At 43.3% G+C, this 26,592-nt stretch overlaps 1 protein-coding gene across 7 annotated transcripts in view; it reads left to right on the forward strand.

The window, feature by feature from the left end:
* Window positions 1-26,592, forward strand: part of DGKI (diacylglycerol kinase iota) — a 312,169-nt gene that overhangs the window by 143,379 nt on the left and 142,198 nt on the right. For 5 of the 7 annotated variants that reach the window (XM_075940048.2, XM_075940098.2, XM_075940067.2 and 2 more), the window contains 7 exons: window positions 2,717-2,788; window positions 3,348-3,464; window positions 10,994-11,089; window positions 11,379-11,453; window positions 11,845-11,940; window positions 13,426-13,508; window positions 18,619-18,679. In XM_075940048.2, the coding sequence (XP_075796163.2) occupies window positions 2,717-2,788; window positions 3,348-3,464; window positions 10,994-11,089; window positions 11,379-11,453; window positions 11,845-11,940; window positions 13,426-13,508; window positions 18,619-18,679 (600 nt within the window). The remainder of the gene's footprint in view (window positions 1-2,716; window positions 2,789-3,347; window positions 3,465-10,993; window positions 11,090-11,378; window positions 11,454-11,844; window positions 11,941-13,425; window positions 13,509-18,618; window positions 18,680-26,592) is intronic. The other 2 variants (XM_075940058.2, XM_075940081.2) reach the window with 1 other exon arrangement.

Genomic DNA, 26,592 nt, shown 5'->3' on the forward strand with positions numbered 1-26,592 from the left:
GGTTGCCTGTCCAGAGCTTCCCCAGCTCTGCCTGCCTTTCCCCAGCCCTGCTCTAACTCAGGAAGACCCCAGCTAGAGCAAGAGTGAGTGTATGTCTAGACTACACCTTGTTCTGCTTTTTTTTTTCAGAAGAGGCTTTTCCGAAATTTGGCCCATCTACACTGGGCCAAATTTTGGGGAAAAAACCCCTCTTTCAGAAGATCCTTTCTGTCTCCTGGAATGAGGAAGACACGGCTTCCAGAAGAGCACACCTGCTCTTACGCAAAAAAAAAAAAAAAAAAAAAAAAGCAGAAGAGCAAACGCGTTCTCTGGATGTGTCCGAGTTTTTTGGGGGATACTGGAGGTATTCTGACCCCCCTCCCACAGTCTAGATGTACTCTGAGTCAGTGTCTCCTTCCCTCCAGGAGCCCTTATTTATATAGTCACAATTGGGCCCTAATTGGCTGTCTCTGCCTCAGCTGCTGTCTCCACCACTCCTGCCATCTCCCAAGACTGGATTTTAACTCTTAAAAGGCCAGTGTGGGGCAGATGCCTCATTGCAAGATCCCAACCTGTGATACCCCACGAGACTGAATTTGATCCATGGGCCCTGATGTGAGGTGAATACACAGACCATGTATGGGACATATTGGACAGATAGCTTCTTACAATGGCCAAGCAGAGAGAGAATTTCATTCTTCAGAATTCTGATTGTGGTCTCCTAAATCACAAACTGTGGGGACACAATATATAATTTTGAGTCCTTCACTTGGATTATGCAGTTAGATTATTTTTGTTTAGTGTTTTAATTCTCTTTCTTTATTGCACTAACCAGTAATATTTGCCTCCTCCTCTGCATCTGCCAGCCTTCCTCCTCCCTCCCACAGAAGCTAAGATAAGAGGCAAATTGATTACTGAAGCAATGTAGCAGACTTCCCACGACACCGTTACTAAATCAAATTTTAATAACTCTTCAAACAAATACGTTTTGGCCCTGGACATCAGCTTAGGGATTCAAGTAAAGCTTAGTTTATCTGCTTAGTTAATCAAAAAGAAGACTGAAAGGTAACATGATTACTGTGGATTAGTAATCTACATGGGGAGAAAATACCAGATAGTAAAAGGTTCTTTAACCTAGCAAAGAAAGGCGTAACAAGAGCCCGTGGAGGCTAGAAAGTTAATGTTAGAAAAATTCAAATGAGAAATAAGATACATTTTTTTTAAACAATGAATGTGACTGTTGGAACAAACTGCCAAGGGAAATTATGAATTCTGTGTCTCTTGAAGTCTTCAAATCAAGACTTGGTCCCTTTCTGTGAAATATATTCTTTTAGTCAGTCACTAGTTATGGGGCTTAGTACAGAGGAAGCTAGGTGAAGTTTTACAGCTTATATGATACATGTGAATTAATGGTCCCTTCTCGCCCTTAAAGCATAGAGCTGGTTAGGAATTGGTTGGAATGATTTTCTGATGAAAAAATGCAGTTTCTGCACAATTGAAATATTCCATAGCAAAATCTCAGTTCTGTGGAAAAAAATTGATTATTTGAATTCATTTGAGTCAGATTGAAATATTGTATTTTTGTTGAACTGACCTGAAATGCTTTTTTGAACCAGTTCAGTGAAACATTAAACTGCATTCCTCTGTCACCACACTGCTGATGGAAGTCATAGTTGAGGCCTTCATTCTCTTCTACTGGTTGAGCTCCCTGGAGATCTGCATCTCTCGTACTTCAAGTGGATATCCATTTATACAAGCTCTGTGTGGTGCATAATGGCAGTCATATGATTTTGGGTGCATAAGAGGACAGGTAGTCAAGCCAAAGACCCTGGCCCATATGGAAGAGTGGGGGCATCAGCCTCATGAATTACAACTTCCACAAGGCAATGTGCCATAACTGGAAAATTTAATTTACAGTTGAAATGACTCAAAGCAAAGCATGTGGGTTATTTCAGCAAACTGAAATGATTTTGAGAATATTGGATGCTTTGATAAAAAAAAATCTAAATTTAAAGTTTTTAAAATTTACATTTTATAAAAAAATCTGAAATTTCAACTTTACATTAAGGTATGAGACAATGCAAACGCTGAAATTTCCAACAAGGTGGAAATTCTAAATTTCATTCAGTTCTATTCAAATCTATGAAAACAGGCTTTATCTTTCTGCTATTTCTTCTTTTTGGCTACAAAGCATGGAGGACAAAAAGACAAATTTTGGAAGTGAGTTCAACACCTCTGTTTTTAGAGTATTACAATTCAAGCTTACAAGTATTAAACTAATGGAGTCATTTCAGTTTTTCCATAAAAATGCTATCTTGGCCAGAGGTAGAAGTTTCTAACTTTGAGGGTGATATGATGTTTGATATAGATTTTATTGTGGAAGCCAAAATTGTGTTATAAAGGCAGTTCAAGTAACACTCTTAACTACACTATAACTCCTGTCACTCCATAATAGTAGGGTGCTAAATGACAATGGTGGGTATAACCTATTACGTCTTGATGAACCGTTTATGTCCTGCTATTCCATTGATTACAATAATATGCAACAATCCAGAGCCCTCGGGGATATTAGGACATCCAAGAGATGTAAAAGACTGTATATGACCACCCTAAACTGATATAGCTCAGTCATGTGACAAAAGTTATAGGTGCTAAGTTTTCTAAATGGACGGGAAGTATGTGGATATGATGGAAAGCAGCTTGACCCTTCCTCTTCTATTTCTTCCTGACATCCCAGGGGTTTCAGCAAAAATTCTCCTTCCACAGTAAAGAGATTGTGGCCATCAGTTGCTCCTGGTGCAAGCAGGCGGTAAGTGGCTAGAATTGAAGAATGGGGGTGGGGTAGGAGAGAAATGGTGGTGGCAATTTTGCTTACGTGGAATCATCATATTTGACTTTAATTGTTCTAGTACTTTTATGAAGAAAGGAGCCACATTCAGCTGTCCTCCACGAGAAGAGTAGGCTTCTTTCTTTTGGAGTGTAACAACAGCACTCCTGGGGTAATGAGAAGGTTCACTCTCAAGTACTCCATTGCTATTGCTGGCTCAGAGAACAAGGGATTCCCATTATCTATAATTTTGCCTGTTCAGAATTTGGTCTTACTACCGTTATGTGTATGTAAGCCTGGGCTGTCTTAGAGGTAGGAAAGACTTTTGGCAAAGGATGAGAAAATGGGAAGGTGGGTTGTTTTTTGCTCATGTTCCTCTTTGTACAGAGGATTGGGAAAGGAAGTTGAACTGGGTACATTCCTCAGTTCCAAATACGTCTCCCCATTTTTTTTCTGTCCCCACCATGCCTTTCTCTCTCCCTCTTCTCCTTTTTCTTGCACTCTGTCCACCCCACTGATGGCTCTGCTCTCCTTCTGCTAGTTTCACAACAAAGTCACCTGCTTCTTGCTACATCACATCGAGGAGCCGTGTTCCCTGGGGGCTCATGCTGCTGTCATTGTGCCTCCCACCTGGATCATTAAGGTGAAGAAACCTCAGGTAACTGCATGCCAATGTCCGTTTCTGATGCTGTTTGGCAGCTCAGGGCAAGACTGGCTTCTTTTGCTCTTGGTACTCTTCCACAAAAGCATGTTTGTCTGCCCCATCCATTCTCCTCACACCCAGCTTATACCCATGATGAATATGAATCTATCACTCTTTCATCTACCTCTCTGTAAGGATTCTTTCATTTTCTGGTTTGGGGCAATAAGTAATGAACCTGATGTTGACATCAAATAATCCAGTTCATTCTTCTTATTGCAAGTTCATCTAACAGACTTGCAAGAATCCTCTGTTTTAAGTGCTCAAGCATGTTTCACTAAGTAGAGCTGGGCAAATAGAGAGAGAAAGCTTTCCACAAATATTCAGTTGAATTGAAACATAAATTGGCTGTGGCTGTGTTCACTTCCCTTTTGCATTCATTTTCCATGGATGTTTGGATGATCATGTTTTGCTCACATGAATGCTTGCTTACATGCTCCAATGCTTGCAGATAATGAATTTTCAACTTGTGAGCATTTGCACCCGATTTGGTATATTTTAGATGGGATAAGACATTGCTCAACTCAGCAGGGAAAAAAGCTTCCGGAGCCCCTTTCCAGATAAGGGACTGATTTCATTCTTAACAAACAGGGCCACTCAAGCCCATGTAGCTACTTCACATGTGGGGGGAAGACTAATAATTCAGGACAGCAAATGCAATGTGCTTGGTATAATTTGTCCCTGGACTCCTTGTCAGAGTAAATACACAACAGTGGTCTGTGTTGCAAAGGATACAGCCACTTTTATTGATAATACTTTGTTTAATTGTGTGGATAGACCAGAAAAGGGACCTTGGAAACAATTGATGGGAGAGTCAGTTCTCTTGCAAGTCTCATATGTTGAGTTCCTAGCACCTGCCAGGTTTCTTACTTAGGGTGTATCCTTGCCACAGTAAATCAGAACTGGCTATGACAAATATGCCAAGCCACTCATCCTCAGATTAACCCCATGATTCAGAGACTTCTGACAGGCTTTTTGAAAAACTCTCATGTGGCTGAATTCTAATGGCAGATTTTGAACAAGAGCCCCCTGGAAGATTAATCCGCCCCCCCCCCACACACACAACAAGAGAAGCCAAATCATGGTAGGAAAAGCCAACTGTAGTAGGAATGTATAGATTCCAAGGTCAGAAGGGCCCACTGGGATCATCTAGTCTAACTTCCTGTATAATACAGGAAATAACTGAAATAACTGCTGTTTTAACTAAAATGTGTCTTTTAGAAAAAAAATACCTAGTCTTGATTTTAAAATGATTCATAATAGAGAATCACCACAACCCTTGGTAAATTATTCCTGTGATTACTTACAGTCACTGTTAACAATGTATGCCTTATTCCAAGTCTGAATTTATCTAGCTTCAGTTACAGGACGTATTTTCCAGTCCTTTAATCATTTTCATGGCTCTGCTGTGACCCCTCTCAGTTTCATCAGCATCCTTTTTTGAATTGTGGAAGTTAGAACCAGACATTGTATTTCAGCAGCAGTCACACCAGTGCCAGACTTGGAGGTAATATAAACTCTTTGTTCACTACTCCAAGGAAGGCATTGACTTTTTCTGGCCACAGCATTACATTGCGAGCTCGTGTTCATCTTCTGATCTACCAATATTGCTTTCCAGGGTAGAGCCCCTATCTTAAAGTATAACCGGCTAGGGGCCAATGCTCATCCTTGTGACTTTCCTGTCACAGGCCAGGTCTACACTACGAGAAGAAGTCGACCTAAGATACACAACTCCAGTTATGCGAATAGCATAGCTAGAGTCATCGTACCTTAGGCTGAATTTCTGCAGTGTCCCCACCGTGGGACCTATCGACTTCCCTTACTCCTTGTGATCCGGTCCTTTCCAGAACTGCTACATCATGCCCTGGGAGACTGAGCTCTGTAGTTTCAATCTACCCCTAAGTCTTCTGTCTGGCTATCAAGTTAGGTGGAAAGGTTGTAGCCAGATCTGTATTGTAGGAAAGACTCTTCTTTTTCCCCTGGCACCTTTATAGTTGGCTAGGTAAGGCAGTGGCCGGTCAGTTTGCATTCTGTTGTGTCTGAGCTTTTGCTGCTTGACCTCTGTTATCTCCATGCCCTCTACAGTTTCATTCTTTATGAGTCTTCTCAGTGTCAGCAGCACTGTCCTGTCCCCACAGCCAGTTAAAAAATAAAAGACTTTAACATGTCAATGCTCAATCTCATCCATAGTGTTTAAAATGGGCCCATTTTCAGCTTTATTAAAACCTTTCATGATTTTTTAAAACATCTGCTTTTAAACATTTTTAAAAAATGGAAATTAGTATCATATGGCTATTGCATTTTTGATGAAAGCTTTTAGACCATAACAAATGTTTGTTCGGAAAATCCTTATTTTGGTTGACATTATTCAAATTTTAGATGAAAAATGGAAACTCGACTATTTTTTTTTCAGTTTTTGATCAAAGGTGCAGCATTTATTTACCAAAACCACTTTTTGAAAACCAAACTTTTTCAGTTTTGTTTTTTGTTTGAATAATATAAACAAAATAACATTTGTGTTAAATTAGATTAAAAAACAATTACAAGGAAATTTATTGTAAGAAATAATTGATATTTTCTAATCCGCTCTAGCCACCTCTTCCTGAAAGATACAAAGCCTCAGTGTCTTCATTTATCCCCCACTTGATTAAAAGAGATACTCATTCAGACAGAGTATAGAAACAATGCCATGTGAATAGGGCTGGTGGAGAATTTTCCATCAGAAAACAGTTTTTGATGGAGAATTTGTTTTCGTCTAAATGAAATTTTATACAAAATGTGTCTCTCTAGAATATTTTGACTTTTTATTGAAAAAGTGAAAAATGTTTAATTTTTAGGTTTTCAGTTTTTCAGTGAAAAGTTGAAAATTTCTGCTGAAACTGTCCCTCCTTTCCCTTTTTGTGACCAGCTCTATTTGTGAATGACCTGGCTATTTCCAACCCCTCTACACAGTCAGGATTTCTGATAGTATCAAACACTCTCAGCAATCAATCCATGGAGAAAATAAATAAAAACTCTTAAATAAATTAGAGGAAATTGATGAATCAATCAATATGTGGCAACAGAAATCTGTTCATAGATATTCCATGATGAGCATAAGTATATCGAGCAACATTTCTACTACACATTATTGCTCAGCTCCACTTATTAACATCTCAGATGGTCACAGGTAAGTCCTGGACTAGATTTTCTACTAATTTAAAATGGATTCTAGCAATGTCTTTCGCTCCCTTTTAGTGGTTGTTTCTTCTGAGTAGACAAGATTGCTTCCTGCAGAGACTCCTCACCTAGTTTTATTTTCCCTTTTTATTGATACAAAAGGCTTTCCTATGAGCATTATGTTGACCAAGGGTCACCACCTTTCTAATCCTCTATCTGAATAAAAAACAGACTCCCTTCTCAAGTATCATGATGCAACATCATGATGTATTTGCATAAGGTCAGTTTTCCCTAGGTGACCTGCTGCCTTTCTACAATGGGGAATTTTTCCTTTTTGCAAGTTCAGTGGTGAAAGGAATTTGAAATCTCTTACAAGTAACTGTCCTATTGCAATCTGGGTTCCTGACAGCTCTTTAAATAGTTCCCTTTTGGCTTTTGCTGCAGCTTAGCCAGCTTTTGCCAGAGCTGCGCACCTGGGTATACCCATATACTTTTACCTTTGTGCAAGCTTCTGTTTTCAGGATAGAGGAAATTTAGAATCATTTGGATAATTTTGGAACAGGTGGTATCCTTGCATGGAATGACAAATTTACAAGGATGGCAAATTCACAGTATCTCCTTCATGATGGACATTATGTGAGCCTCTTCTATAGCCCCCTAACAATTTTCAGTGCCTCTAGGTCTGGTTTCCTGGAGCTCAAGTACATTGCCTATTCTAGTTAGCATCTATAGGTCTCTACAGTGGCCTATTTTATATTTGATACTTGGCAGCCTGAATATTGTTACACAGATTTGCTGGGTGTGCAGGCACATGTGTGTGCATGTTAGGAGAGAGAAGCTAAGAATGACATTACAAAGCCAGTTCTTGGGAAGTTCTGGGTATAACGCAGAAGCAGTAATTGTAAGTGGCTCCCAATGCTGAGCAAAGGTTTGTGATCAAGGTGAGTATATTTGCTCCGTTCCTTTCTCTGTGGAATCTTCATAAGGAGCCTGTAACGGTTGCCTACTTTTCTTTTTGGGCTTTTCTCCTTCTGACTTTAGTGCTGGCTGAAGCCACCAAAGTGAGTGAGTTACCTGTGCCTCATTGCAGTCTGTGAACTGCCTGAAGATCATAGAGTTGGATGTCTGTTGCTGCTGTGTATCTCATGCCTCCATTCAAGTCATTTAGAGCTGTCGAGGTTCCGAATTTCTGAAAATTAAATCTGTAGCATCCCAGGTGAAAGGATTGAAAAGGATCCATTGGATCTATCTAAGAATGCTAGTCTAGCACTCAGGGTTATTTTAGGGGGACCCTGTTCTTCCTCCATAAATCTAAGTGGGCTTGGAATATCTCCAGTGACCACCATATAATACAATCTGCGCTTCCTGTCTTTGAAGAAGGGTAAAATTATCTCACCAAGGAGATTTTTCCTCTTCTAGAGACAATTGAGGATTTACAAACAGGTCTGTTCATTTATAGGCGTTATTTACTGTACATGGAATCTCACTGAATTGCATTTGGTTTTTGGAAAAACACCTATACTCTTCCAGTGGAGAAGGAAGACTTTGATATGGACAAGATGGCACAGACAACAACTCCTTTAGTTTACCAAATAGACACCAGTATGGACACTCAGGGCAGCTCTCCTTTTACTAGTTTGAAATGAACGCATGCCGTTGTATAACCAGTGCCCCTGCCTCTGACCTGTTATATAGCTAATGTTGCTAAGCTGTAGCAAATGTTCAGTCTCTCTACACATTACAAAAATAGGTGTGATTAAACAGGTGATGTAATAGAGTTTTGACAAAACCATAGTATGTCTTTTCTTGCCTGTGTGTGCAAAATCAAACACTATTACATTTTAATCTTGGTAGATAGCAAGACCAAGACACGTGTCTGCAACCAAGTTGTAGTGTGGTTTTTTTCCAGGCTACAAAGGCAGAAAAGCAGCTATGTTACAACATGATTTGGCAACAAGCATATTTGCACGTGGTTATTTTGTAATGAGGATAATGCTAATTTACCCAACTTTCCTGGCTTTAGCCAGAAGAGCTGTACTGGGTGTAGTTCCTTCTAATAAATAGCAGATTGTCATTTTTTTCCAGTAAAATAATTAAGTACAATCAATCCCTCTAATATAGTCCTAGCTCTTTATCTATAGCACTTTTTATTAGTAGAACTCAAAGCTCTTTAGAAAGGAGGTAAGTAACATTATCTCCATTTTACAGATGAAGAAATACTTATTTTCCCAGGGTCACCCAACAGACCGTGGCAGTGCTCAGACCAGATCTCCTGAGTCCCAGTCCAGTGTGCTCTCTACTAGGCCACACTACCTCTACCCCTGTGACAGGTTTCAGAAAAAAATCCTCCTGGAGTAGATCAGAAGCATGAATCTAAGATCTTCTACAGTTATCACTACAAATGGGTTTTGCTCCATTACATTGATTTTAAACTTTCATATCCTCCCTCAGTCTGATTGCACTGCTTGAGAGTGAAAAGACCAGTAGGATACATATAATCTATCCACTTACCCCTGTCAGTGCAACTCTTGTTAGTGCACTTTTATATTCACGAAACCAGGGAAAGTTTAGAGCCCTTTTATAGACCTACTTTCATCCTTCTTCTTAGTGTATATGCAACATGCCGCGGGGTGGCATCTGACCAGGATTCAGCACCAAATCTAGTCAGTTGGTTGGATCATTAGCTTCTGTTGCTTAAGCCAGATACTGTGGGGAAAGTGACATGAACTCTGATCCCTTTATGCATGGTGAAAAGCAACAGGAAAGTTGCCTGATTTGAAACACCAGAAGTGGTCATTGGGGAATCAAGCCATGAATCCAGTAAATATGCTATTTAATGCAATAGGGCTGTTGGCTGAAGACCAGGGTTGAGCAAAAGCATCACTTTCTGATGAATAGCTCTGATATGTTTACTCATAGGTCTCTGGGCCAGTAAAGCTTTTCCCAGTAGAACTGTCTGGATCAATTTAGATAAAATAAGCAAACTTTCTGTTAATTTTCTACACCACTGTACTTCCTAGTTTTGAATATACTATGCTGAAATACTGTGGAGAAAGTCCATTTTTGCAGTGTTTCAAACTCAGCTAAAACTCAGTACAGGTTGAACCTCTCTAGTTCAGCAACCTTGGGACCTGACCGGTGCCAAACCAGAGAATTTGCTGACCCTTGGGAGGTCAATATTGTCTAGCAGTACTACCAACACTTCCACTTCTTAATGGGCTCTTAGAAGACATTTGGGGTAAAAATAGAGTTAAATAACAGCACAGAACACTGAGAGTCAGGACTGGTGGCTGTAAACAAACTTTACGGCACCGGGGAAAACTTGGCCACACCCATGATAAGTGGACATCTGGCTAACTAAAATCATGCCAGACCACAGATGTTACTAGACCAGAGAATGCTGAACTGGAGAGGTTCAAACTGTAATATGTAAATAGAGAGGAATTATATAGGAATTTGGCTATTTTAATTCAACTGAAACAGTTAAAAAAAACCTCCTCATTTTTGTTGGCCCTGATCACATCAGCATATTTATGTGATCTAGTATTAATTAAGTTTGTGCCATTCTGGGAATTTTTTTTTGTATAGAATTGTAGGACTGGAAGGGTACATCTATACAGCAGCATTATTTTGGAATAACTGATGTTTTTCCGAAATAACATAGGGCGCATCTACACTACAAGCCTTTATTTCAACATAATGTTGAGCTGGAGGACTTCTTATTCCAACTCATTGTAGCTCTCATTTCATGAGGAGTAAGGGAAGTTGGAAAAAAAGAGTGCTTTTCCTTCGACTTTCTGCTGTGTAGACAGCGCCAAAAGCCAAATTAAGCTATTTTGACTTAAGCTACGCAATTGATGTAGCTGAAGTTGCATAGCTTAATTGGACTTTAGCCCTGCTGTGTAGACATGATCAAAGATACAGTGGTCATCTCATCCACTCCCCTGGATTCATGGCAGGACAAGTATTTTTAGTTAACTCCTGTTGCTGATGCAATTTTTTGGCAGATGCTACAAAATATCTGTTTGTTTCAACTAGTTTTTGTGTCGTAGAGTGGCAGCCGTTTTCATTTGTTTTTATTTAAGAAAAAGGAAGCCCTTCAATAGTAAGAATTCAGAGGAGCTTCTCTATCAGATTACCGCAAGAGTTTCATGTTAGGTCAGGTTTGTCTTTTTCTGCCAGCATCATATGCAGCAATAGCATGCGTTATGCTATGTCATGGTGGGCACCAGAGCTAACCCTGTGGTTTGGTTTTGTTTTGCGTTTGTTTTGTTTTTTAAACATGAAAAATAGCTCATTTTATCATGTTTTATTACATTTTTGTGTAGGTGGTCTCCATACCAGGAGACGAGCTTGATTGGGAAGGAGACTGGAGCCCCGGAGGGAAAACGGGCGTCTCCTACCCCTATTGGGAGGGTTGGCAGGTACAACGTGTGGTGTTATGTGAGTCTATGGGAGTATCTGGATTTTTCTGCTCCCTGGCGTGAGAAAGCTTCCAGTTCCAAAGCACCAGTCTGGTCTCCGTGTGTGGCTTTCTCCATCAACGGTGGTGTGGAAGTGTAAAGCATGAGACGCATGTGATATAAACTTCAAGCATGTGCCAGACACTGTATCATTCTCCAAGTGAAGGAGCTTCTTAAATGAGGCTGCTTCTGGGGCTGACTTGATTTTTGTTTTTCTTTCCATGTATCCTTTTTTTTTCTTTTTACATAGAACTCATTAAAAACTTCAACCCGGCGAAAGAAGAGAACATCTTTTAAAAGAAAAGCCAGCAAAAGAGGCAATGAGGTAAGTCCTAATTAGTCATATATGAAAGAGGGACTGAATGGATATTTTAATCTTTAGATTACCACTTAACATCCAGCATATCCATTGATCAGCCAGTCCAGTTTGATCTATCCCCCCATCCTTAGATGAGATGCACAGGTTCATTCTCTAGGATAAAATAGGGTAGGTTGAATAATTGAGGCATGACAAGGGGGATGCAGACCGAAATTTGTTATCTGTGCAACAGCAGTTTTCTACTAAAGGTCACAGGGGTTAATATCATGGCTTTCATGGCCACAAAACCCTCTAAAAACAGAAATGAGAATGCTGTGTGATTTTTTTTTCCCTTGAGATTCTAGCATCAGTTTTGTGTAACTCTAACTGAGGTACTCTGTCACTTTCGATTTTGCAGGAAAACAAAGGCCGACCATTTGTGATAAAGCCCATCTCTTCTCTGCTCATGAAACCACTGTTGGTGTTTGTCAATCCAAAAAGTGGTGGGAATCAGGTAAAGGCATCAACTTGGCCACAGCAGCAATGTTTTTGCAAGTTTCTTTAAATAATGGGTCATAAAGGGATTTCAAGTCAGTCACAGAAAAAGAAGAGTTTCACGTGGCCTGGGATGCAGACTCCTGGAATGGAGGACTGGACCCTTCCCAGGAAATCATCTTCCTGCCTGAATGGAGGTTTGGATTATTTAGTGTGATCTTCCTCTCAGGTTTTGATTCTTTGAGAGGAAACCAGAATAGTGGTTTGGAGCTCACCAAAGTAATTGCCAGTCTTCATCCTGCTCTTCTTTTGTTTGGCTTAATCAGGAAATCTCTCAACATCCTTTGGCCATGTACTGTATCTTGTATTGTAAACCCATGTAATTCTGAACTGTAAAGGTGTAGTTAACAGTGTTATAGAATAGTGTTTTTCAAAGTTGGGGCACGCCACTTTGTTTACTTAATATGTCCTTAGCCATGGAGCCTTGCAGCTCATTGGCTGTAAATGGCAAACCACAACCAATGGGAGCTGCAAGGGGATCTGTGGCTACAGACACATTAAGTAAACAAGGAAGGACAGTGCTGCCAGCAGTTCACCCTGGTGGCCCCACGACCCAAGTCTGAAAAACTGTGTTCTAGAAAACCAAGTTTAAGATCATGATGCTGTTGCTTAAGCATATTATTCCACCATCAAGCTGTAAGCAGCAGGCTGAACACTTTGGTCATGCATGCAGAGCTGAAGTAAACAATGGGCTCACACATGCCTACAAATATTTCAAAATTCTCTACAAAGAAAAAGTCTGAAAAATGTTTTGTTTTAGCTTTGATTTTGACCTGTTACATTTATATTCTATGATAACATAAAATGCAATCCAAAATAAAAGATATTGAAATAAAACATCACTTTTAAAATAAACAAATACAAATATTTATTTCAGGAAGTATTGAAATGGGATATTTCAACATTGCCAGAATCTTTTGCATGTTTTCTCCAAAGCAAAATTTCAGGAAACCTGGAACAATTTCACAGAACATCTTGATTTTGTCATAACTGGATTTCTGTTGCAAAATGGCTCCATCAAAGTTTTCTCAACTAGCTCTGCTGTCAATTAGAAGCCAATCCAGACCTGCATTCTACACTGCATGGACATATGTTGTTGTTATTATTAGCCATATTATCTTAATGCCTAGGAGCTTGAGTCATTGACTGTGACCTCATTGTGCCAAGCACTATAAGAACACAGAACAAAAAGGCAGTCCTTCCCCCAAGGGGCTGCACACACACAAAGAGCGAGATGGTAGGTCACGTGATTGTTCTCTAGTGTAATCTTCTGTTACAATGGGTAGCTTTTGTTTTGACTTGTCAGTAAATTCACCTTTGTTTTGTATTTGTTCTGTAAAGCAAAGGTGAATGAAAGGTACTCCGAAGATTAATAAGGATAAAATATTATTACTTATAATAGTCATTTGCTCATTTAGTTTCCTTCCATTTTCTATCCTCACAGGGCACGAAGGTTCTCCAGATGTTCATGTGGTACTTGAATCCTCGCCAGGTCTTTGATCTCTCTCAGGAGGGGCCAAGAGAGGCGTAAGTACTGAAGCAATTAGTGTTGTCAACATGCTTCTTTGCTTGTTAAGTATGGGGGCAAAAGGTAGGGCTTCCTGGTAATAATAATCAGTAATAGCGGTATTGGCAAGGCTTATCAAAGCATGACCCACTGTCTAAGGGCCTGATTGAGTAATGAAATTCAGCACATGCTTGTGTCCATCCTTATTCAGAAAAGGACTTAAGTACATGCTTAACAGCACATTCCATTTCTCAAACATAAACTTCTTTGTAGATTGTTTTTGTGCAGCACTAGGAATCAAGCTATTGACTTGATATGGATCAAAATGGTCTGGGTGTTGCATGTGTGGCAAAGTCCTCACCCAGGCTTTGCACTCTGGTACCCCTTCTTCATCCACAAATCAACCAGAGACCCTTTCTGGTGCAATCACCCATGCCTTTTATTGCCCATGCCAATTTCCCATCACCTTCTATTTACAGAGTTTTGTTCACAGCAAACTCAGCTAGCCTCTCCTTCTGGCTGAGGAGCACTCAGCCACCCTCTGGCTCCTCCCCTTCCAATTCCCCTCTGGCTGCCTTATCTAGCCCTCTGGCTAATGATGCCCACAGCTGCTTCCCATTAGCCCCTCATGCATGGGCCTGCTCTGCTGGCTGCAACTGCCTTTTTCAGCCACGCTGTAGTGGCAGAGCTCTGGCTTAGCCAGCAGCCTGTCACACAGGGAACTCACTAAATCTCTGGGCGACTCAAACTGAGAATGGTATTTTAAAATGTTCATTTTGTGTAGTTTGCATGCATCAAAACAGAACAATAGCTAGATATTTTTTTCCTATGCCTACCATTTAGAACGCAACTCTTGTAAATGCTCTAAAATCTGGATGGTTACTTGGGTTGCTTTGAAATTTTGGTTTACATCATGAGGATGTGGGGTAACATTAATGGCCCAAATGTGGGGTTGTTTGACTAATGGGTTCCCAAGTTATAGGCTCTGCAAAAACAATTTCTTCCTGCTGCCCTGTTCTGCTAAATCGAGGGCTGGTCTACATTGGGAGCTTAGGTCGATATATTCATTGTTAGGTCGAATTTGCAATGAGAGTGTCTACACTGCCCAGTCCCTCCCATTGACCAAACGGGCTTTTAAAATTGACCCTTGTACTCCAGAGTAAAGCCCGAGGCAACATTCATGCCTCAACTTAAAGGCAGTGTAAACACTGCGGGCTTGTCTACACTATAGAGAAGAGTGACACTGCCGCAGTCAATCTTCCGGTGTTTGAATGACTAGGTCTAGTGAAGACAACGCTAATTTGAACTGAGAGGGCACTCCCATCAGTGCCGGTGGTCCTGCTCCTCATGAGGAGTAAGGGAAGTTGATGGGAGCATCTGCTCCTGTTGACCTCCTGCTGTGTGGATGGTGCCAAAACGCGATTTAAGTTACTTCAACTCCAGCTACATAATTAACATAGCTGGAGTTGTGTATCTTAAGTCGACTTTCCCCTTTAGTGTAGACCAGGCCTGTGTGCTGTAATTCAGAGTTACTGACCTGCAGGTGATGATCCAGAGTACTCTGTTTTGAACCCTGTGACTAGCACATTGAACTCCAGTACTCTTGAAACTGGAGAGCAAGAAAACCCGTGGGGACTTTTGAATGTTCATTTCCTACTGCAGCAGCATGGAGAGCTCATCAGCGCAGCTAAGTATGCTTGAACAGGGTCCCAAACAGCAGAGGTGCAAGTAAACAAAAATTCTTATTAAAATGGAAGAGGGAGAGCATACCAACAAAGGGGGAGCATGTGACCCCTCTGCATGACTCCTATGTAATTCTATCCCCAACCCTTCCAAGTGCTCAAAAACCTAAATATGCTTGTACGTATTTTCTTGAAATTCGTTATGCGTGTAGGAGTTTAAAGAAGGGTTAATGCCCACATTACATGGTCATTTGAGCAAGGGATACCAGAGATATAATCGGGGTCAAAAAATAACCATTTCCCCAAAAGTTTCTAGGTGTTTATTGTCTATGCAGAAACAATAAGGAATCTGCTGGCACTGGAAAGTCTAACAATTTTATTATGGCTTAGGAGTTGCAACTCACTTCATCAGATGCATGAAGTAAAAAAAACAAAAGAAGCATAATTTTTCTGAAACAGATCAAAACAGCTATCTCTGAAACCTGTCTATGCAAAGCTAGAGATAAAACCATTGCTGTGATGTGGGTCAGCATATTCTCAGTTAGTCAGTTTTTTTATACTGGTTGTTGCATGGTGCCCACGAAGTTTGTGCTGTGGCAGGACCACGCATATATAGACCATACATGACAAATATTTGTCTAACCTGTCCCTAAAAACCTTCAGTAACTGGATTCACAGTTCAGTGCAGTTACATCTGTATTTGCCATTTGTGGTCCAGCAAAAGCATCTACTCTCAAACTCTTCCCTTTCCAGCCATCACCTCTCTTGGGGAGACCTGCATCTTCCTGCCAGCTGGGGCTTTTTCAGATGACACAGTTCCCATATAGACTGTGCTATTTCCTAGCATGGCACACTGCCCCAGCAGGTCGGCTTTGCCTTCCTTCCTCAGAGGCTACAAACAGCATGACTGCCTACAGTTGTTACCACACAGCTCTTTCTATGCAAGGGAAGAGGACTACAAAGGGATATATTAATTACAATGAAATACGTATACTAAAAACAATGAAAGAACCTACATAGACGGTAATAAGCTGGCAAGGAGTCACCCCAGCTGCAACAAGGGCTCTGTCTGGTGAACAATCCTTTGAACTCCTCTGTGATCACAAGTTCATAACTGCTATGAATCTGGGAGTTACTACTCCTTTATGCTGTTTGGGCCTGTCAGTCCTGGGAATACTGTAGTGAATTCATAGACAAAGGTTCCTTCCCCAAGAGTAAGCTTCAAAAGATTAGGTCTGGAGGGGGACATTTGCATTTCCTTTCTCTCAAGTATTCTGTAAGAAACGTCCTCAACAAACCCAGCCCATTGTTTAAAAGAGTCCTTGGAAGCTCCTAATATTTCCCAAGGTTTGTATTAGTCATGTCTTCTAGACAGGTTACATACAACCCCCCTAATAACACAGACACATTTGCATTTTTAATACAATGAACTCCTAAAATACTTAAAGTTAATTCAATAAGGTTTAAATTAATTGAATAAGGTTTTTCAGATATTGCAGGAAATTGCCATCTCTGTCACAAGGGAGATTTCACAATCTCCATTGGAAGCTTATTCCAGTCTTTAGCTATCCTTTTAATTAGAAAGTTTCCCCAAATATCTAATGTAAATCTTGCTTGCTGCTACTTAAACTGATTACTTCTTGTCCTTCCTTTAATGGACATAGAATCATAGGAGTGTTGGACTGGAAGGGACCTCAGTAAGTTATCTCATGCACTTCCCTGCATTCAAGAAGAGAAAAGTTGATCAAGATCCTCTGTGTGGCAAGTTTCACTCAGAGGTAAAGAAGGTTGTACAAGATAGGGAGGAAATTTGGATTCTGTTTCTCCAGTTGTACTTTCTCCTATTTTTTCTTCTTCCCATCAAATCTGTATTTGTTCCCCATTTCCTCAGCTCCCCCCAATCCTGCTGCTGATATGAAATTTGCTGCACACCTTCAAACTTCTACAAGACTGCGCACACTGTCAGTTTAATCATTGGAGTTCCCATCTGTGATTGGAACCCACCAATATGCTGAGTAGGAAGGCACGGGTGTTAAACAGAGCAGAAAAACACACATCTGATCAGCATGTGCCTCCACAATATACTCATCTGTTTCAGAAGCAAGAGGGAGATTAGCAGTCTAGCGATAACATAACGGAGGTCAAGGGAGTTGACAGGAGAAATGCTCCAAATGCAAAGGTTACTTTAGCCACATTTCTACTTTTGCCAGGACTTTCAGTGGGCCTGTAAACAAATATTTGTATTTTCAACCTACAGTCTGATTTTTAATTTCAAGTTTGTTTGCTTTATATCAAGAGTTTCCCAGCTTCTGAGCTGGAGTGAGAAATTCTCCTTTCAGCTTGACCGCAGATTTAAAAACCAAAGTTAATCCTGTTGAATAAGTCCTGGTGAGCCTTGGAAGGAAGAGCCTGGGCTTGCTTCCTGGTAGGCTTTTCATTTTTCACAGTCATCTCTGCAGCAATAGGATTTAATTTTCTTCTACAAAACCAAGTTCTATGACTTTGTATGGAGAATTACTGCTGAATTGAGCTATCATTTGGGAAAAGAAGCCTGAATGTAACATTTAACCCTTGGTAGTATGCTATTTACTATAATCGTTCCAGTCAAAAGACATTATTGCTTTATGGAAAATAAGCAGTATTGCTTCAAAGCACATGGAACAAATGTTAAATCTATGAGAAATGAATTCTGAAGCATGAAGCTCTTAAGAGTGAAGTTCTACCTTATGGGAAAGTTTTTATAGGAAAACTCCTTTATTCGGTAGCATTTTTCAGTACCACTAGATGGTGCTCTAGGATACCGAACAAATTCTTGCAGTTCCTTCTACAACATCTCCATTGCTAGTAGCAGATACTGGAGTGATTTTTTTTTTGGTGCAAATGAGTGACTATCAGCACTGGTGGAACCAAAACTATTTGAGGCAGACACAGTTCAAGCTTCATTGCTGGGGCACTTCATTCTTCATCTACAGCAAGTGGTTTTCCACATGTGATTTGCAGACCCCGTGGAGTCTGCGGGCTGTGTCTAAGATTTCTAGCGGGGCCTGCACCTCCATTTGAATTTTTTTAGGGGCCCACAAAGAGAAAAAAAACTGAAAAACACTGATCTACAACATCCTTGCTGATCTACAACATCCTTACTCCTTGTAGGTGTAAACTTTTCTTGAGTAGTGGCTGGTAGTTGTTCTAAATGTGGAGCATTATTGTTGTATGGGCAGATTTTCTTTCCGTGCCTCCATCTATGATCTATCTGCTATTGAACAATATGCGATGAATAACTGTATTTAGTGATAAAATTGACACTGTCATTTTTTCCATTGGTATGTACAACTTCCTCCATTGTTTTGTTTGTTTTCTATGAGTGAAGCAACTCTTGTTGCAGTCACTGTATTTCTATTGTTCACTTCCTTACCGTTTTCTCCTACCTCTCTTTGTTTCCCCTTCCTAGACTCGAACTGTACAGAAAAGTGCCAAACCTACGACTCCTGGCCTGCGGAGGGGATGGAACGGTAGGTCCTCTATGCTCTAACCCCACTTGTGTTCACTTGTTCTTTTTGTGATAGCCCTGGAGAAAGCCTCATGTTTCGTGTCAAACTCGGAGATTGTCTCCACTAACTCAGAAGGGACAGGGCTTGACAAAAAAACTCCTGCAAGAGACACTTCAATGCAGTATCTTTCTGAAGGGAACATTAATAATTAAAAGACTTTTCAACATGATAAATGACATGGCAAAGTTTCCCTTGTACTCTGGTTAAGAATATCTGGTGGAAAGATGTTATCTATTGTAATATTTGTATATTACATGTGTTATGGATAAGGTATATTATAGATGGCCATGATGGTTCTGCTCATGCACACATACTCCTGCTAGCCAATGTTTCGTCTTACTTTTCTCATCCATGTACAGAATAAATTTTGTTATATGCGTGGAGGCATATGTGGATGTGCACCACCAGTGGAAACACATGCCGCTGGGTTGTGAGCACCCTGCTAATCAGCTGGATGGCAGTAGAATCTCTCCTAGCTGGCTACGCATGTGCTCAGCTTACAGGGAACCCTGCTACTAGCTCTCATTGAGTTTGCATAAGTATACGTAGCATTGTAGCTGCAGTAGCACAGAAGACCACAGTAGCAATGCATCCAAGCCATGCCACCTACAAACCTACCTGAAATCAGTGGATATGTATTTGGCATGGCTCAGCCATGTCTCTGCTGCCACACCCAGTGCTATCATGGCTACACTGCTAGCTCTTTGGGTGCTTGTGAGAGCATATATACGTGAACAGGAGAATAACTCCCCTACTTCCTAGTGAAGAGGTAGCCTGTTCAGAGGTGTAGTGAGGGTGTTATGCACCCAGGGGCAAAGGAAACATTTGCCCCTCCTCCCGCCACCGCCATGTGGCAGGGCCCCGAACCTGGTGCACAGCTGAGTCTGACCCTGGAAGGAGGAGGGGGGCGGAGGGGAACTTGTACTGCATTTTCCCCCGCTCCCTCCAGTTTGGGGCCAGGCTCCCGCATGCACTAACCTGCCAGCGGAGATGGAGGAGGGTTGGGCTAGGAGCAGAGAGGCGGGGAGGAGGCTCCAGCTGCTGGGGGCAGGTGGAGTAGGAGCAGGTGAGCTGAGGGATGACAGGGGGAGCAGAATGGGATTAAATTGGCGCCTCCCTAGCATGGTGCCCAGGGGCAACTGACCCTTCCGGCCCTCTTGCTACACCACTGCTCCCCCTCCTGCAGATCTAACATCTTATGCATGCTCAAGATCTGTGAGAGCCGTCCCATGCATCTGCAGTTAGTGTCTGTGGCGCCTGCTTCTGGGTGGTGTCTCAATGCTGCCACATTCACCTCCAAAGAGGGGGCTTCCCAAGGCAGACCCTTGCTGCTGACCCCCAAGGCATCCGCAGGTCCAGTCTCCTTTCAATGGGCCCACTGGTCTTGGATCTGGCTTCCCTCCCCTCTCCAACCCTTGTAACTGCCCAGAGGTGCTCGCCTTTCACCTTATCCATTCCTACCTCATTCACCCCACAGGGACAGTCTCTACCTCACTTATCTTAGGGACTATTCCACCAAGACATAATACAAAGTTTCCATGTAAAAGGTCTCAATACAAAGCTAAAAACTTCAGTGAGAATGATTAATACAGAGACGAGTCTACGTCTGCTGCAGGGAGACACCCCTGCCTGCCTCCACCCCTCTCCCCCCAGAGTCTACAGCCCTATTGCAAAGCTGGGGAGGGGAAGGAAAGAGGCTGAGGCCCATTCAACAGGACTGAAGCAGTCATGAGTAAGCCATGTCCGGGAGCCATTCCCCTGTCCATTGATGGTGCTGTGTTGCTTCAGGCACGCTGAAATGCAGTGACCTCTAGGTTGGGCTAGACAGCTGTTTAACACCTGCACAAAGGGTTTCAAGCAGGGGGCAGTGGGGGCTGCCTCCTTACAGAGCCTCATCAGAACCACTGTGCCCTCTTGGCTTAGGAAAAGAATAAACAGGAGGATTGGAAATTAACCCACCCAGTCTCACATCCCCTAGGCAGGGAATGAGCCATCTACAATAGGCCCCAAGCTGGAGTATCATATCCAGTTCTGGGCACCACATTTCAGGAAACATGTGGAGAAACTGGAGAAAGTCCAGAGAAGAACAACACAAATAATGAAAGGTCTAGAGAACATGACCTATGAGGCAAGGCTGAAGGAATTGGCCTTATTTAGCTTGGAAAAGAGAAGACTGAAAAAGGACACGAGAGCAGCTTTCAAGTATCTAAAAGAGTGTCATAAGGAGGAGAAAGAAAAATTGTTCTCCTTGGTTTCTGAGGATAGGACGAGAAGCAATGGGCTTAAACTGCAGCAAGGGAGGTTGAGGTTGGACATTATCAAAAACTTCCTGCCTGTCGGAGGGTTAATCACCGGAATAAATTGCCTCGGGAGATTGCAGAATCTTCATTACTGGAGATATTTAAGAGCAGGTTAGACAGACACCTGTCAGGGATGAGCTAGGGCAACTCAACTTTGAAAGTCCCGGGGCCACACTGATATTCAAGGAACATGCTGAGGTCCTCAACTTAAGTGTGGTTGCATATACAAGCAAATATATACAAATAGCTTCTCTTACACTGACAGGCAAGAATACAAAGATTAAGGCAAGACTACATAACACACAGGCCCCATTTAAGTCAGTTCTGCTGATATTAATAAAATGCAACATTTACTTGATTTCCATCCATGTGACAGCACTTTTCACGAGCAATGACAGTCCAAGAATTTAACTGCTAAAACACATCTCAACAGAAGACCATTACATTGACGACTTTTTTGTTTTGGCTCCAAGCCGCCGGCCACAAACAAACTGGCCATGGGAATCACGCATCCCATGGTCCGTGTGTTGAGTAGCCCTGGGTGCTTGGTCCTGCCGTGAGGGCAGGGGACTGGACTCGATGACCTCTTGAGGTCCCTTCCAGCTCTAGTGTTCTGTGCTTCTTTACTGCCCCCATGGGGTAAGATAGGGGCTGGTGCACCCTAGAAGGGATGGGTCCCCAGAGCCCATCCATATCTCCTTGAGCCAGCCTGTGCTCCCTGCCCTGGGACTGAACCAGAGCCAGTGCCCCCTAGAGAGGCCCTGTAGCCTCCTGTGCACCAGTGGGATTTTGGTGCCAGGCCCCTCCCTCAAGTGGATCCCTTGAACTGGGGGGTCAGATCAGGCCCTGTTTTCTCCCACACTGTGGGGTCACAGGAGCCAGGCCCCATAGTGCCTCTAGGCAGGTGTTGAGGCATGAGGGGAGTGAATTGGCTAGGTCCGAAGCGTTCCCCCCACAGGGCTCAGCAAGCCTGGGGGCGGGACTGAGCAGACGGGAGAAGCGGGGGCAGGAGATGGCTGCTGGGTATCAGTCTCTGCCCCTCGCTGCCGTTAGTTGGGCTGCACCGTGGGCTGGCAGGCAGCTCCCTGGACTGTCTCCTTTGAGCAGGGGTGGTTTGATCACAGCACGAGCTAGCCAGGGTGCGATTGCTGAAGCCCCCCCCCACCCCGTGGTGGTTCCCCACACTAGTCAGATTGCAGCGAGCTGGGTTATGCCAGGCTGTGCTGCAGTTACATCTTTGCTACCCATGTAGACAGCCCCTGAACCACTGGAAACTGAGCTTCTAGTCCAACCTGCTGTGTGACCTCAGGCATGTCACAGCCCCCACTGTGCCTCAGTTTCCCCACCTGTAAAATGAGAACAATTCTGGCCTCCTTGGGAAAGCCCTCTGAGTGCTGCCAATGGGTGGTGCGAGGGCTGGCAAGCATTAGCCTTGTCTTGGTCACGCGGGCTTGATACCATTCCAGCGGGCGGATGGCACCGTCAGTTGCTAGACAGCGCTTTGTGTCCAGATGAAATCAAGTGAGGTGGTCCAGTGACAGGCGGGTGAGTGGCTGAAAGTCAGTGGGCAGGGAACCAGGTTCCAGGAGCCGGGTCACTGGCAAATTCAGCCTACAGGGAAAGGGGCATCCCATGCCTCCGCTCCCAGCACTTGCCGGTGGAGTTCACAAATGACAAAGCTCTTCTCTCTTCCCCACCAGCCAAGCCATCACTTTACTCCGAGTCCTTAATGTGTGCTGTCCCTTGCCTTGGCTGGGCACTGCTCCAGGGTGGGCCCGGCTCTCCTAGCCCCGAATCACAGAAGTGGCACAAGCACCTGGACCCGTGATCCCCCACCCTGCTGTGCTTGCTCCTAGGCCCCACCCACATACTGTCCCACTCCCCCAAAATGCTCCTGAGCTACCTCTTCCTCCGAAGACCCACACCCCACTTGTGCTCTCCCCCTGCCCTGCCATTGCCTGCCCTTACACACCTCTGGCCCCCCACCTCCTGCTTCATGACCCTTGGCCCTGGCCTGCCGGACCAGAGGCTGCTGCTGGAGACTGGCAGGTTTTCTACCAGCTGATGCCAAAGCCAGGCACCACCAGTGCCTCCCAACCAAATCCCCCTCCTTCAGAGCCAAGCAACCCAGTGCCCCCCCAACAAAATCCCCCTCCTCCAAAGCCAAGCAACCCAGCACCCTCCCAACCAAATCTCCCTCCCTCAGAGCCAGGCACCGGAGGAACCGGTCGGGTAAGTTCATCTTACTTTTAAAAGAGGCTGCTCCAGGTGGCTGCCTCTGCTCGCAGTGCATTCCAGGTGGCCGCACGTGGCCCAGCTACCGGCTCACTGATCTAAGCGTCAGGTGGGCCTGCGCAGCATGCGCTCCGCTCCCACCCCAGCCGGCGCCCCCCTAGTGTGGTGCCCGGGGGCAGCTGCCCCTCCCTACCCTCCCTTTGCTATGCCTCTGAGCCTGTTTGTGGGCCAATAGAAAAGCTTTCTTCTTCATAAGCAGCTTCTCTCAACACTGCATGTGATTTTATCATTCACCAGTGTCCTCTCTGAGAGAGCTAAATGTGATCAGGCACATTTCCACCAGGGCAGGGTATAAGGTATAGGGACTACACTGATGGTGACAGGACACTGCCACCCAATCTGAGAAATATCACCAGTGGTTGACTCTGAGGGAACTGTTTACAATGGACAGAGGCTGGGATTTGCAAAGAAATGAGGCCCCCAACTTCCAAAAGCGTGTCGGGGGGCACCTGGGTGTCTCATCCCCTTAGGCCCATGTAAAAATCCTATCCTTAGTGAATGGTAATATTAGTGGAGGTGTGCCTTCACTGCCAGAGAGAAGGCCAGAGCGAACCAGCTAGGGTCTAGCAAAGAGCCATTGGTTGTGTGTCTCTAGGGATTGTTTCCTCCAGAACATACAGGGCACTGTTACAGCAGAGGATGTAGTGCAAATAGGTAATCTCCCAATTTATATGTCAAACATATGCGGCTTGCCATCCACGGGAGATGAAATTATGATGTGAGAGACTCTAGGTCCAAAGAATTTTAATATACAGATTAGTGCAGCTCAGTTGGCTCTTGTTTTCTTTTGACTTTGCAGTCTGAGCAAGAGAGGGCAACACATCCTCACTGATGTGAACAACACGCTTTGCTGCTGTTCAGTTTGAAACAAAATAACATCTCACAGCTGCAAAAGCCTATGGCCTTTGTGAATAGGCAGTGAGACCAGCTATCTCTTTGCCATGCTGATGTGAAACAGAAGGCGCTGGCTTTTCCAGAGTCGCCGCTTGCTCTCCCTTTCGTGGGGATACACAGAAGACGGCAGTCTGCAGGGCTGTCAAGCTCAGCTTCTTTCCCCATCACTCGTTTCACAGAAGTTGGTAGGCATCACCGGCCTCTGACACCCAGATTGCTGTTGGATATTTGGAGATTGAGTACTAAGGCTTGATACTCAGAATAGTTTATTTTTGCATCATTGAGTTAATTATCTCCACTCTACAGATGGAGAGACTGAGGCACAGATCAAGTCACCCACGCCATTTTATATATCAAGTCAGTGGCAGAATGGGGGTCCTACTGGCCTGCATGGGCCCAGGATTTCACCTGAGGGTTCCCTTTGACTCCATCTTCTACTCTAAGCATCAGGGGCCATATTTCTAAAGGTGTGGGAGTTAGGTCTCTAGCCCTTTCTGAAAATCCCACTAGATGCCAAAAGACCTCAGAAATTTACTCTTGATCACCATGCTTCCTACACCACCATTTTAAAGTGCAAATTCTACATTATTCTAGACCTATAAGAATCACTTCTAGAACCACATACCACTTGTCCTCAGCTATTGCTAAAACATGAATGCTGTTTAACAGCACAAAGCAAAGCTACACAGTTGTATACAAGAATTCTTTAGCCACTGCAGCTCAAGTAGGAATTTGGACAACAGAGCTAATATAGCCACTCTTGCAAAAAAAGCACCTTGGGATCTTTGCTAACCTCAAATGGTCAGGATCTTGGTCATTTAAAAAAGGGGCGGGGAACCATTTTGGGGTCAGGGGGCTGCTGATTCACAGAAAGTCAGGGACCGCATACAAGTGAGAAGCAAAAAAACCCCACAAACCCTCCCTGATGTGGCCCCCGACTGAGGAGGAGAAAGACACTCCACACATTCCCCTTGCACACCAGAGCCTGGGGGAAGGGCAGGGGAGGGGGGGAGCAGGATAGTAGACGTGTGTGCTCCAGCCCTGTGGGGAGTGTCAGGGAGGGGCTGGAGTGCCAGTGCTGGGCTCCCCAATCCTGGGGGGCGGGGAGTCCTAAACCTCTGTTGTATCATGCAAGTAAGGTACTAACAAACTTCAGTGGGACTTTATTTACCAAAAGTGAAACCTCTTTACAAAGCTGCTGCTGCACCCAGCTCTCACTCAGCCCTGGCTAATTTTCCCCCTCCTTCCTGTTTCCTGTGCTTCTAGACTCCCAACAGCCAGTGCTCCCAGGTCTAATCATTACAAGCAGCATCTAAAACACCACGTTCCCTCCTCTCTTAAGAAGCTCTCTCAATTATAAAATAAACATTGTTGTTCTAACTACAGCAACAAATATGGAACAAGACACTATACTGTTGGCAGAAATATTACACTGAAAACACTGTAAATACTACATAACATAGTCTCTAGTCTAGACAGGTGGTTGTCTGGGTCTAACAGACCGTCTCTCAAATCCCGGTTCCAGTGCAATGTCTTGTTGTGTTGGTGCTACGGTGAAGTCATCCAGTGCAGCCTGGGTGTTCGCATCATCTCCTCTTGGTGCACAGGCAGGTTCAAGATAAGAAGCATTCTATACCCGTCCATCAAAAAGTCAATAGGTGTAAGGTCCCTTTTTCTCAATAATTTTAAGAGGAGATGTGAATTTATGGTCCCCTTTGCATAAAATTCCAGGTTTTCTTACTCTAACAAAGGAACCACACTCAAAATTTGGTTCCTTAGCACCCCGCTGTTTGTCTGTGAAAGCCTTATACTTTTCTTGGTTCTGTTCAACTGTTTTTCTCACATCATCTTTGTTTGGGTCGTCAGGTCTTGCCTTTAACAATCCAGCAATGTTCAGTTTAGTATTCATTTTCCATGCAGTAACTCTGCAGGTGATCTTTGTGTTGTGGCATGTCGTGTAGCCCTGTATGCTTGCAAGAAATCAGTAGTGAAGGTTATCCACGATCGCCTTTCCAGTTTAGCTGTTTGCAAACTCTCTTTCAAGCTTCTGTTAAACCTTTTGATTTCCCCATTGGCTTGAGGGTATTATAGGGATGATTTTCAATGTAAAATGTTCCTCTCTGCTAGAAAAGTTTCAAATTCCAGGGAAGTAAATTGACTACCATTATCTGAAACCAGTTCTTTGGAATTACCTTCCCGGCTAAAAACTATAGAGAGGAACTTAATTACTGTAGCAGAAAAGATTTGTGATGTAAACACTACTTCAGGCCACTTGCTGAAATAGTCTATTAAAGTGATGGCATAATGACAGTCAATTGGAGCAGTATCAAAGGGTCCGACGATGTCAAGCGCAACTTTTTCCCATGCAGAATCACAAAGAGGAAC

The sequence above is a fragment of the Pelodiscus sinensis genome, chromosome 1 (assembly GCF_052426305.1).
Source record: "Pelodiscus sinensis isolate ZL-2025 chromosome 1, ASM5242630v1, whole genome shotgun sequence".
In the NCBI taxonomy this organism is placed as follows: Eukaryota; Metazoa; Chordata; order Testudines; family Trionychidae; genus Pelodiscus; species Pelodiscus sinensis.